Source organism: Mus caroli, chromosome 3, assembly GCF_900094665.2.
Source record: "Mus caroli chromosome 3, CAROLI_EIJ_v1.1, whole genome shotgun sequence".
NCBI classification, from domain to species: Eukaryota; Metazoa; Chordata; class Mammalia; order Rodentia; family Muridae; genus Mus; species Mus caroli.
The window spans coordinates 116,130,085-116,143,933 of record NC_034572.1 but is presented as its reverse complement, the minus strand read 5'-3'; the positions used below and the strand labels follow the sequence as shown (position 1 = coordinate 116,143,933).

The 13,849-nt window shown below is 43.0% G+C and overlaps 1 protein-coding gene across 1 annotated transcript in view; it reads left to right on the top strand.

The window, feature by feature from the left end:
- Positions 1–507: 507 nt before the first annotated feature.
- Fnbp1l (formin binding protein 1 like) overlaps positions 508–13,849 on the top strand; it is an 83,803-nt gene continuing 70,461 nt past the window's right edge. The window contains exon 1 of the mRNA XM_029475133.1: positions 508–699. Coding sequence (XP_029330993.1) covers positions 676–699 — 24 coding nt within the window. The 5' untranslated portion in view covers positions 508–675. The remainder of the gene's footprint in view (positions 700–13,849) is intronic.

Sequence of the window (13,849 nt, the reverse complement as noted above, 5' to 3'; positions counted from 1 at the left end):
TCGTGTGACACGTTGCATTCACATTGGACGTTTGACCTCTACAGGTCTGTGGTTCCCGGGGATCCCGGGCTGAAGCGCCAAGCCTGGACGGAGAAGTTACCTTACGAAGGCAGATTTTTTTAACTAAACACACGCACACACCCCTCTGCTCCAGTGTCTGGACGTGGTTTCTTTGTCAGGGCTCGGCAGGGAACGCTGACGTGTGGGGTCGCTTCCTTTGAGCGGGGGGTGGTCTCCGAGCAAGGCAGGGGCCGTGGGCGTCCTCCCTGGCTCTCCATTTTGGAGCGGGAGTCTGAGCGCGGCTTTCGCTGAGCCCGGCGGCCGGAGCGGACGCCGCCGAGGGTCCGAGGATCCCCCACGGGCGAGCTGCTCCGAGGAGACCCCCGCCGGCCCCGGCGCGCGCGAGTGCGGGCCCGCCCCGATCCCAGGGTGCACCGCGGCCCGCCCCCTCCCCGCCGTCCCGCCTCCCCTCGGCCCCGGCCCCCTCCCTCCCTCCCCGCTGCCGGGAGGCGGGGACGCGGCGGCGGCTCGCTTCAGTCGTGTCTCTCTCACTCACTGGGGAACCCGGTGGTGGTGGTGGCGGCAGCTTTCGAGGCAGACGCTGAGGTGGGGAAAGTCGGGACGAGAGAGGACAGCGGGAGCAGCCGGCCGGCGCCAGTCGCCTCAGGTTCCGCCATGAGCTGGGGCACCGAGCTGTGGGTGAGTGTGGGGAGCAGAGCGGCTCNCGCCGTCGGCGGCGGCGGGAGCCCCGGGCTTGGCGCGCCGCGGACTCCGGCGCCTCTTTGTGCCGCGAGAGCCCGCTCGGCTGCGGGCGGGGAGGCGACGGGGCGGCTGCCTGGGGTTCCCTCCGAGGGGCCCGGGCCGCAACCCTGGACGGCCGCTGCCGTCCCCTCTCCAGCCTCCGCCTGACTTTGCGGACGGGTCCCGGGCCGGGCGCCGCGCCTTTGTACCGCGCGCCCGACGGCGGGGGAGGGAGCCATTGTCCCGAAGGGGCGCCGCTTGGATCCCCGCGCCGCGCGCCTGGGCGACGCCCCAGCTCCAGGTAGGGGGAGCCGGGCGGCTTTGTTCCCAGCCCGGCCTGGGGCCAGCCAGGCCCAACCCACACGCCCATTTCCCTCTCTTGCTGCCTCCTTGCTCGGGACCTAGGGCGCCCGCGACTCCGCGCCGGCCAGCTCCGGTTGCAGCCTCTCTGGGCTGGCGGGTCTGCTTTTGTGACCCGAATTAGGTAGAGGGATCGAGGAAGGGACGCTCGTTTTGGCAAAAGGAGCGCGCGGCTTGCCGATCGCTTGATTTCCCTCTCGTTCTTTATTCTCATCTCTCTCTCTCTCTCTCTCTCTCTCTCTCTCTCTCTCTCTCTCTCTCTCGTGTGTGTGTGTGTGTGTGTGTGTGTGTGTGTGTGTGTGTGTCGGTCTGTTTCTCTCTCTCTCTCTCTCTCGCTCTCTTTCTTCCGTGCTTTTCCTGGGCGCTGGAGGCTGCAGACAATACCCAATGTCCGACCAAGGTGCAAGGCGGAGGGTTATAGGTCGGGGAATTCGCTCGGGACGCCGCCACCTGAGGGTGGAGGTGTGCAGGGCAGTGATTTCTCAGGTGCGGCCGGGAAGATTGGCGACGTGGGGGGCGCTGTCTCGAGCGAGCGCCGCCTGGCCTCTGCCACTCCCCTTTTTATCCCACCTGTGCATATTTTCCGTGCCTTTGTTTGCGAAAATCTCCGGGAATCTCTGTAGCGGGAGAGGAGGGACAAGTTTCGAGTATGTACACTCACTGGGATTCGAAACAGATCGTTTAGTCGCGAGGCCGAATGTTTTCTCATTTTCCACGTGCTGTAGATTGGGAATTTTAGAAGTGACACTTAAAAGCTCATCTAGTCACCCACTTAACCCTGCCCCAGGAATCTGTCCTGTAACACTCTGCACAAGTGTTTGCCCAGTCTGCAAACATAACCACCAAGACAAAACACCTCTGGAGCCCCTCCACTTGATTGTTCTGATAATGGTGAGCGTCATTTGTAAACGAATCATGTAACATCAGTTAGAATTTCAGGCATTATTGGTCCTTTCCCATTTACTTTTATGTTTGTTTGTTTGAGACAGTCTCACTATAAACATGGCTGGCCTGGAACTCGTCATATAGACCAGGCTGGCCTTAAACTCAGAGATCCACCTGACTCCCTCCAATTGCTGGGATTAAGGGTTTTCCCTTTTAAACGTACACTCTGTGATGGTTACAGTGTCATCAGTGAATGGAGATGGGTATAGTTTTATTTTCCATTTACAACATTTATTATTTATCTCTTTGGTGCCTGGCGATTGAACCCAGAACCTCGCACATACCAGACAGCAAGCCGTATCTCTAGCCCCTTATTTTTAATTTTAAATTCATGTATTTATTTGTGGCTGACTGTGGGTATATCTGGCAAAGAAGCCAGAAGAGGGCATCAGATCTCCTGGAGCTGTAGCTCAGACAATTATGAGGCTCATCCCAAATGCTGGGAACCAAACTCAGGTGCTCTGCAAAAGCAGCAAGTGCTCTTAGCCATTGGATTAATCTGCATGCATGTGCATGCATGTGCTTGCATGTGCATGCATGTGTATGGGTGCCTAAGGAGGCCAGAAGAGGACATGATTCTGAAGCTGGAGTTACAGGTGCTTGTGAGTTGTTGTCAATGTGGGTGGTGGGATTTGAACTTAGGTTCTCTGCAAAAGCAGTACAGGTTCTTATCTGTTGAGCCGTGCCTCTAGTCTTTGTTTTACAGCTTTGAACGAGGATTGTGTTTTCCACTAGGTTGCAATATAATACAAGCACCTATACTGTCTGTTATTGGGAATTTGATGTCTGGAAAAATCGCATCAAAATATAAATATAGAAAACAGTTGTCACATTTTATTTTATCTTTAAGGTCACATTACTATCCTAAGGGTTTAATGATTGAAAATTCATTGTTACACAGAAATTTGGTGATATATAATTCCATGCTCAAACCTAAGTCATTTGCTGTAACTGGTGGTTTTTGCTGTTTTATCTTTTATGTGTGTGTTTGCATGTGTGGGTATTCGTGCATGTGGAGGACAGAGGTCAGTCTTGGGTGTTTTGAGGGGTCATCCACCTTGTTTTTTTTTTGTAACCCGATCTCTCCTTCATTTTGAGCTTGTTGATTAGGTGAGCCTCCTGGCCAGGGAGCTCCAGGAGCCTACTCATTGCTGGCTCCTCAGTGGTCAGGTTATTCTGGGAATTTATTTACTTACTCCATTGTGGATTCAGGTCTTCATACTTGCCACTTGATCAACTGCACTATCGAACTATCATTTCAGCCCTGCCCTCCCACCCCCTGGCCATTTTAATCTTTCTTCTTTGGCAGGGTTTCACAGTACAGCCCAGGCCGGTCTTGAATTCCTGGGGATACAGTTGTACACTAACAAGTAAACAAGCTTACTTGTTTTAATGCTTCTTAAAGACTTGTGTTAAAATTTGGAAATAAAGGTATTCCATAGAACTTCTATATTTGTGGCCCTGGGTTTCAGAATTAACAGTAATTTGCTAAATGGATTAGGTCAGGCTTTTGTTGTATAGCTTTAAGGCTTTATGGATTAACTGCTAATGTATCTGAGCTGTGCTTTAAGGGACTTCTAGTTTTAAATGAGCATTTAAGTGAGGTAGTGACTAGAGTCAACAGTTTGTTTGTTTTTTTTCCAGAATGCATGATATCTTGTCCATTGATTATTATGTTGACTTCATTATCATAAAGAATAGAGGATCATGGCTAAATATGAATCAGTAATTTCACAAAGTATAGATTTTAAAAAGTTTTTCATTTTTATGTAAATGAGTGTTTTGCCTGCATGTATGTATATTTACCCTGTGTGTGCTGGGTGCCCTTGATCTAACTGGGTTCCAGATGGTAGTGAGCTGGCTTTATGGGTGCTGGGAACTGAACATGGATCCTCTGTAACTGCTGAGCCGTCTCTCTAGCCCCGAAGTACAGCTTTTGTAATTAACAGCCCCCTTTTATAGCTAAGGGAGTCAGAGAACTCCCTCACTTAGTAAGTTTTACTTGTCAGGAGGTATCATTTTAGTTTTCTGAGAGGTCAATTAAAGTTCAACAGAAGAAATATTTGTACTGATAAGCATGTATGTATATACGTGTGTGTATATATACATATATATGTATGAATGACAGATAATATAGGTCAGATGCATCTCATTTTTATGGCCTATTAAAATTTTGCTACCTGGGTCAGGGAACATTGCTTAGTGGATAAAGCAACTTGTTTGTTCAAGTGTGAGAACTGGAGCCCTGATCCTGAAGAACCCATGCGAAAGTCAGACAGGTATGGCAGCTGTTTGACATCCTAGTACTCAGGAGGCAGTCATAAGTTTCCTGAGGAAGATAGCTAGCTAGACTAGGCAGAGTTGGCTAGCCCCTAGAGACCCTACCTCAGTAAGTAAAACTGAGAGCTGCCTGTATTTCAGTTGAAGCCATGTGTAGTAAGTAGCATTCTAAAAGATGTGGAAAGACTGATGTTGGGCTATCCCACGATCTTTTGTGTTCATATGGTTTAAACTGTAACCTAGGCTTTGTGGATATATAGAACAAAAGAATCAGTTGTACAGAAATAAGAATCTCTAGTAGCTCATGTGATGAAGACTATTGCTTTTTTCTTTTCTGTATATAGTTTGTACATATGTCTATACACCAGGATGTGTGAAGAGGGATTCCTTAGAACTGAGTTATAGATGATTATAAACCACCACGTGGGTACTGGGAATTGAACCTGGGTCCTCTGGAAGAGCAGCCCATAATCTTAACCACTGAACTCTCTCTCCAGCTGTGACTTAAGACTTTAGAACTAACACTAAAATGAATAGAAAGTGACAACTGAAGGTTAAAACTATTTTTTAAAAGGTTTCTTTTTCTTCTGTTCATTGTAGGGAAAGCTTTAGATAGGTTGCATCAATTTTGCTAGGTTTTAGAACGGGAAGGGTTGTGCATGTGGGAATTCTCAGGTTCCTAGAGGGCAGCGATCATGTCTTACTCATCGTTCTTTCATTGTCAGTCAGCTTCATTACTGTTTCATAAGCAAGTTACCAACATGCTTCTTGACATAGAGCCTGGCACTGATGGGACCGTTGAATAAGTGCTTTCTGGGCCAGCCTGATCATAGTGGTTAGATTTGACTTGCATTAAGTGTAAGGAGCTTGAAAGCAGTGAGTCGGAGATAGGGACTAAGCGCAGAGGCTGGTCTGGCTGACTGCTTGGCTTGATTCAGGAATATGGTATCTTTGTGTCTGTGCACATGTAGCTATGCATTAGCATAAAATCAACCTAGTTTTTGAACCATTAAAAAAAAACACAGAAGGGGGCTGGAGAGGTGGCTCAGGGGTCAAGAGCACTCACTGACTGCTCTTCCAGAGGTCCTGAGTTCAATTCCCAGCAACCACATGGTGGCTCACAACCATCTGTAATGCCCTCTTCTGGTGTGTCTGAGGACAGCTACAGTGTACTCATATACATAAAATAAATAAATAAATCTTTAAAAAAAACAAACCACCGAAGGAAATCATAATTTGCTTTAGTAGAAGGGATCATTTCTTCCCCAATTCTTTGGTGAAAGTAAGAGGCATTCCTTTATATCTTATCTATTTATTTAAAATTTCTATTTTTATTTTATGTATGTGAATGTTTTGCTTGCATGTATATGTCCAGAAGTGGGTACTGGGTTTTCTGAAACTGGAGTTAAAGGAGTGACAAATGGTTGTGAGCTGCGATGTGGGTGCTGGGCATTGACCATTGGTCCTCTGAAATAACAGCCAGTCCTCTTGACTCAGACCATGTCCTTAAGTTGTGGAAGATAATTCCATGTGTTTCATCACTCATGCAAAAATATTTGTTTTTTTTGTTTTTTGTTTTTCGAGACAGGGTTTCTCTGTGTAGCCCTGGCTGTCCTGGAACTCACTTTGTAGACCAGGCTGGCCTCNCCTCTGCCTCCCGAGTGCTGGGATTAAAGGCGTGCGCCACCACGCCCGGCCTGCAAAAATATTTGAAGTGTTGGTTTCTTTAGTACAGTAGTCTTACTGGTTCTGAAACTGACTGTATCTTTAATATGAATTATTACCACAATGTGTTAATACTTCCTCTCTCCTCATCTGCCGTTTAGTATTCTTCTGTATCGCTTTAGTTAGCAGAGCTGTTTCTGGAAGTGAGAGACTCCTCAATGGGAAAAGGTAGTCGGCTTGATTGTGGTGCTTTACTCTATTTTGAGTTTTGTGAGATGATTTATGGACTAAGAATTTTTTTTCTTGTGTGAAATAGACTTGTTTTTAAGTGTGATACCACTTTCTAATTAATGATAGAATGATAAATCTTTTAATTTGAAAATTGTGCTTTGAAAATAGGGACCACAGATCATTTTAATATTGTCATTCCTGCCTCTCAGCATTTTCTTTTGTTTCTGAAATAACATTGTCATAAAATTTGTGATTGCTTTTGCATAATTTCCTCAGACTAGTTCTTTGAAACCTCTTTTGCAGCATGAAGGAATGCTATCAGGCATTCTAAGATGGTATCTGATTGCTTTGTTAATATGGGATTCAGCACTTAGGATTCATCTGGAGCTGTTGAGAAAGGCATAGTGAAAAGGGTTGGTCTAAAATATCCCCACTGAATCCAAATTTAATATTTAGGCCTTAGAGACAGTTTTTCCTTGTGTTCTTTTTTTTGTTTGTTTGTTTCGTTTTGTTTTGGTTGGGATATATGATCTTATGCCCAAGCTGACCTCAGAGCTTCTATGGATCTGAGGCTGATTTTGAATTCTAAATTCTCCATCCTCCAGTTCCCAGGCTCTGGGATTGCAGGTGTGCACTGCTCTCTTGGCTTCTCTTTAATTTCTTGATAGGACACTAGTCAGAGTCATTAAAGTGTCCAGTGAGGGAGGGGGCTAGAGAGGTAGCTCCATGGTCAAGTATTTATTTGCCTAGTATCTTGGGTTCAATTTCTAGCACTGGGTGTGAAATCTTTTATATGCTTATTACTATTTGAGAAGCAGATATCCCCATTTTTGTCACATTAGCATTTTATTTTTAGGATGTGAACATACCTGTTTTGTTTCTGCTTTTCTAGACAAGCAGCTGACTGTAGTAAGCACTCAGACACTTCTTGATTTGGTGGAGTAATTCAATGGATTGCTGTAACTTTGTAATTAAATTATGCTTTAGATCTTAAGGCACTTTTATTTCCTGGGTTTATAATTAATTGGCCTTCTCTGGGTTCTGTACCAGTGTAGTCAGCCATATGTGGTTTGAAAATATTTCAAAAAGATTGTATCTGTATGGAACACTAAAAAACACTATCTTTACTCCCAGTTTATCATTCCCTAAGCGATGTAGTAAAACAGCTTTTTACATAGCATTTATATTGTGTTAAGTATTATTAGTAATGTAGAGATGTTTTAAAGTATGTGGAAACCTTTTCAGGGTGTGCCTGCGTTATACCACATACAGTGCCATCATGTAGAAGGGACTTAAGCATTCATAGTTTTTCTTTTTGTGAACACGCCTGGATTCATTCCCTCATGGATTCTGAGGGTTAGCTTTATCTGTTGTATCTCTTTTAGCCTGAGGAATCTTTTTCATAACTTGGTATTGAAACCAGTTGTGTCTCTTTATATGAAACTGTTCCCAGCTTATTTAGCTCTGGGAGTCTTGTTTTCTGAGTATTTGAGTACAGCTGATTATCTTTTTTTTTTTTTTTTTTTTTTTGGTTTTTCGAGACAGGGTTTCTCTGTGTAGCCCTGGCTGTCCTGGAACTCACTTTGTAGACCAGGCTGGCCTCAAACTCAGAAATCCGCCTGCCTCTGCCTCCCGAGTGCTGGGATTAAAGGGGTGCGCCACCACGCCCGGCTACAGCTGATTATCTTAAGTAGCATATTTTTCTTTCGGGCCCTTCAGATTCTAAAAAGGAGACGTGTGAGCACCCAGGTTTTTGTTAGTGCGCCTATGGCTGATGGGTGTTACCTGTAGGGAAGGCCGATATGAATTAATGACTTAATGAACTGGGCAACAAAGGATTGACTTTCATATAAGTGCTGCCATACAGTATGTCCTCCTGAGTGTGTTCTTTTCCATTTTGACCAGAGATCTATGAGAATTATTATCTGCCTATGGTCAGTGCATACGTTGGAATTTTCTTTTGCTATGTGTTTAAGGTCACTACCAATCTGAAACTACCTTGAACCAAGTTTAAGGTTTTGGAATTTACTGTGGTTGTTGGATTTGCTTTCTCTTCCTGTGTTGTGTCTCTTGCTGTTTTACTAAAACAGATGTAAATTTTCAGAATTGACAGACTTCCTAGAAGAGGTAGCCTTTTTTTTTTTTTTTTTTTTTTACATCATACATTTTTGGATGCTCGTTTTTATTTTACTTGTGACCTTGTAATTTCATACTGTTGTAGTCAATTTTTTGGATGCTCTGACAAAGTATCTGACAGAATCAACTTAAGGGAGAAAAGATTTGTTTTGGCTTCTGGTTCATAAAGCATAATCCATAGGAGGGAGGGTGTGGCGGCTGGGGCAGCTCTTGTCATTGGTGCTGGGAGCTTGTGGTTTGTATGGTTTGTTTTACATCGCTGGCTCAGTAAGCAGTCCAGCTAGAACTGGCGCAGGCTGTAGCCCTCAAGACCTAACTTCGAGTGACTGACTTTCTCCAGCTAGACACTCCTAATAGTCTCTACTCTTTTGCCAAACAGTACCATGAGCTGGAGGCCAAGTTTTCAAATATATGAACCTGCATAGGACATTTCACACTTAGAACACCTTGAGTTGTCTTTTGTTGCTTTAGTTTATTTAAGATATATTTTATCTTTTAAATCTAGACCATTCTGTAGAATAGTGATATTGATCTAAATAACCTTGTTTGTCATTATCGTGAATCCAGGATTTTCGTATATTGAGATTTTAATATTTGTTACTATGTTCTTAATAGGTAAAAGCTGTGTGTGTGTTTATTTTGTGTGTGTTTCTGAATGTGCTTTTCTTTCTTTCTTTCTTTCTTTCTTTCTTTCTTTCTATTTTTTTTTTTTAACAAGATATCAGGTTGCTTAGGCCTCCCTCAAACTTGCTCCATAGCAAAGCCCTTGAGCAGCTGATCTTCTCCCTCTATTTCATGATGATGAGATGACTGGCATCCTCCACCTCTCTGACTCTTGGTTTGTGCAGTGCTGAGTGTTGAAGCCGGGACTATATGCACTCCAGCCAAGGACTCTACCAACAGATCTATATCACCAATAGTATTGTCAGTTCGAATCTTGGAGGACATTTTCAAACTTCATTGTCTAGATCATTGGTTCTCAACCTTCCTACTGCTTCAGCCCTTTAAGACAGTTCCTCATGGTGTGGTAGCACCTCCCAACCATAAAATGATTTTTGTGGCTATTTTATAACTAATTTTGCTACTGTTATGAATCACAAGGTAAATATTTGTGTTTTATGATGTTAAGTGACACTGTAAAAGGGTCATTTGACTCCCAAAGGGGTTTTGACCTACATATTGAGAAACACTGGTCTAGATCAAAGATAGGTTGTTTTTGTCTATTTGTTTGAGAAAACCTCACTAGATCCTTACCAAACCCCACCAAAAAAACCCCAACAACACTAAAAACAACAATAAAACCAAATAGAGTAAAGACCTAAATGGAAGACCTGGAACTATTAAAATACTAGAAGAAAACAGAGACAGCTCCATAACATTGGTCTTGATAAAGATTGTTTTGAATATGATCCCAAAAGTGTTGGTAGCAAAACCAAAAATAGACACACCAAAGTAAAGTGTCTGGAATGGGAGACTATCTTTTGGAAACTTATCTGCTAAAGGATATAGAACCAAGATACTATATAACCTGATCTTAGAAATAGATGTACAGGGCAGTGGAAATAGATGGCTGGGGGAGTAACATGCTTCTGTGCACTGAGGACTTGAGTCCTATGATGTGAAGTAGGTATCTGAAGCTCAGTGCTCTTACGGGGAGATGGGAGGTGGAGATAGAATCTGTGAACATGCACAAGGCAGATAATGTGGTCTATGCAGTAGTGAACAGCAAAGAGACCTCGCCTCAAAGTAGAAGCAAGGACTGACACCTGAGATTGTCTTCTGACCTCCATCTGTATGCTGTGGCACATGTGTGCCCACACATGCACATCATTGCATACATGGGCTGGCATACTTGCACATATACACACTGGGCAATTGACCTGAATAAACATCACTCAAAAGTCCAACAAGTATACAGAAAAATGTTCAAATGTCACTATTCATCAGGAAAATTCAGATTGAAAACACAGTGTATGTCATTAAAAATGGCTTTTGGCAAAATGATGCAAAAGTAAGTGCTGGTGGACATGCAAGTGCGCCACTTTTGGTGGAAATGTAAGTTTAGTATAGCGTTGAAAACAGTATGGACGTTCCTAAAATATTTAGAACTAGAACTTCATATGATCCCAAAATCTCACTCGGGTGTATATGTAAAGCACATGACAAGAGATGCTAAAGAGATAACTCTTCTGTGTTATTACAGAATTATTCATAGTAGCCAAAATATAGTTGGTTGGTATTTGTTAAAACTAATCTCCCAATATAACAATATTGCAGGTGTGCACTTTAGGAGATGACTAGGCCATGAAGACATTGCCTTCAAGAACAGGGCTAGAGCCCTTATGAAGGACTTGAAGGACAAGAGTGTCCCCTGATTGCGCCTCCATTTTCCCCTTTTGACAGTCCAGCATGGAAAGGCCATCTTGGAAGCAGAGAGCAGTTTCAGCAGGCACCAGAACTGGGAGAAATCAGTTCTGGTTTTGGGTTTTTTCTTTTTTTTAGAGATAATATTTTATTATTTCATGTGTATGAGTGTTTTGCTTAGATGTACATGTGTTCCTGGTGCTTTGGAGGTTAGAAGAGAGTGTCAGATTCCCTGGGACTGGACTTACAGGTGGTTATGAGACACCATTTGGTGGTGGGAATTGAACCTGGGTTGTGCGCAAAGCAACAAGTGCTCCTAACCACTGAGCCATCTCCATCTCTTAATTCTCTTCTTACTGTAAATCACCTATTTCCACCTGTAACCTCCACACTTGGACACGAATGTGTGTGTGTGTGCATGAACTCACTGACCGACTCCCTCCTTCCTTCCTATTTTCCCGTCTGTCTATCCCTCTCTCTTACTCCCTCCCACATTCCGTGAGCTTTTATCTGCTCATTGCCTTCCCTGTCAGTGCTTATTTCATATGCTTTTTTTTTTTTTGTCGTGCCAGAAGAAAAGATGGTATTCATTAAAAGTCAATTCTGGGGAAAAAAAAAAGTCAATTCTGTGTTTTCTTCTCTTCACCTACCTCCAGCCTTAGGAAACCATTCAGCTTTCTTTGCTGATTTATCTATTATGAACATTCTATATAAATAGAGTCATAAAATATGTGGTCACTGCTGATGGGCATTTAGCATAATGATTTCAAAGGTCATCCACATTGTAGCATTTATCAGTGAGTGTTTCATTCTTTTTATCAAATAATATTAATTGCGTGTGTATGCACATTTTATTAATCTGTTCATTGGACATTTGGGTTGTTTCTTTGTTTTTCTATTATGAATAACACTGCTGTGAAGATTTATGGCTACGTTTTTGAGTGGATGTATGGTTCTCTGTTTTTCAGACTGGGTTTTTCTGTTTCTCTTGAGAGTAGTTGCAGAATTACTGAGTAACTGTTACCTGCTTCAAGAATTTCCTGCTTATTTTGCATTTTACAATTTCACCAGCAACGGTGTGAAGGTGTAAATTTCTGCACTTTATTGTCAGTACTTAGCATGAGGGTTGGAATACAGAAGTAAGTTGGTTCTCTCCTTCCACCATGTGGGTTCTGGCAATTGAACTCAGATCTTCAGGCTTAGTGACAAGTGCCTTTATCTGCTAAGCCATGCCACTGGCCTTCATCTGCATTTTTAAAAAAAAGATAATGGATTTAGTTTAAGATTTTGTTTTCATTTTTAATTATGTGTATCTGTATATAGGAGTGTAGGTGCCCACAGAGACCAAAAGAGGATGTCAGAACTGGAACTGCAGGTGGTTTTGAGCCATCCAGTGTGGATGCTATGAACTGAACTAGAGTCCTGAAAGAGCAATGTGCATTCTTAACTTCTCTAAGTCATCTCCCTAGCCCTTCATTATAGCCATGCTATCACAGTCAGTATACCTGCATGGATGTATATGTACCATGTGCATGCAGTGCCCATAGAGGCCATCAGATCTCCTGGAAGTGGAGTTATAGATGGTTGTGAGCCACTGTGTAGATGCTAAGAGTTGAACTTGGGTTCTCTGGAAAAGCAGCCAGGTCTCTTAATCATTAGACCATCTCTCCAATAGTGCCTGAGTATCTATACCTGTTTCCTGTTTGTGTACCCCCAGCCCCCACCCAGTGCTATGACTGGAACCCAGGGTCTTAGTAACACTTAACAAGCCACTAGTCTATACCCTCAGCCCTTGTATAGCTTTTTGTTTGTTTGTTTGTTTGTTTTTGTTTGTTTTTTTCTTTATGTAGCCCTCGCTGTCCAGGAACTCACTCTGTAGACCAGGCTGGCCTCAAACTCAGAAATCTGCCTGCCTCTGCCTCCCAAGTGCTGGGATTAAAGGTGTGCACCGCCACCACCAACTGGCTTTTTCTTTTTTCTTTTTTTTCTTTTTTTCTTTTTTCCATTTGTATAACTTGGAAACATTATCTGCTCACCTCAGTTAACTTTTAAATATGTGAAAGTTTATCTTAAACTCTTGTGGTAGTATCTATCAGGAAAATAACTGGTTTTGATAGAAAAGTAAATGTGGACGAAGCTAGAAGTTTGAAGGCCTTTGGAGAACCTTGACAGCATACTAAAGTCAAGGAAGAGGATACATTTGGTTTTGGTAGCATAGCAGACTGTTAGTCTTCTATAAAGAAAATTCTGATAATACTGTCCACACTATATTAGTGTTCCCTAAGAGACCCATGGGCAACATTTTCATTAAAAAAAGATTTACTTATTTTTATGTGTATGACTCTTTGCCTGTATGTGTATGTGCACACTACATGTAGGAAGAGGACATTGAAACCTCTGGAACTGTAGGTATAGATGGCTGTGAGCTGTCCAGTGTAAGTGCCAGGAACCAAACTTGGGTACTCTGGGAGAGCAGACAGCACTCTTAACTGCTGAGCTATCTCTCCAATCCTAGAAAGTCCTGCACTGAGTTTAGCATATCTTTGAACACACATTTCTGTTTTGCGTTAGTCATGGATCTGGTAGGAAATAGCACACTTTAAGGGCTAATGAAAGAACATTTAATGAAGAGACATTCTAGGTTTGTTGAGATGGTCTCATGTTACCTACTCTGGCCTTGAACTTGCCGTTTAATCTGTTAAATTCCTGATTTTGCTTTCACTTCAGAAATACTGACCTTGCAGGAGTACACCACCATGCCTAACAATAAAGAAACAGTACCAACAATACAGTTGTCTTGGTAACAGTGTGACACTATTATTATTTACATTTTTTTCTGTTGTTTGTTCCTTTTTTGTTTGTCTTGTCTTTTTGTTTTTTGAGACAGGGTTTCTTTGTGTAACTTTGGCTGTCCTACAACTAGATCTGTAGACCAAGATGGCCCGAGACTCCCAGAGATCTGCCTGCTTCTGCCATCTGGGTGGTGAGAATTAAAGGCATGTGCCACCACTGCCTGACACTAGTTAGGTCTTAAAGGCAAGGAGAGGAAGCAGTTGCCAGACCCCTACATAATTTTGACTGAGGGGTACCTGATTCGATTTGACTTTCTTTTTTTTTTTTTTTTTTT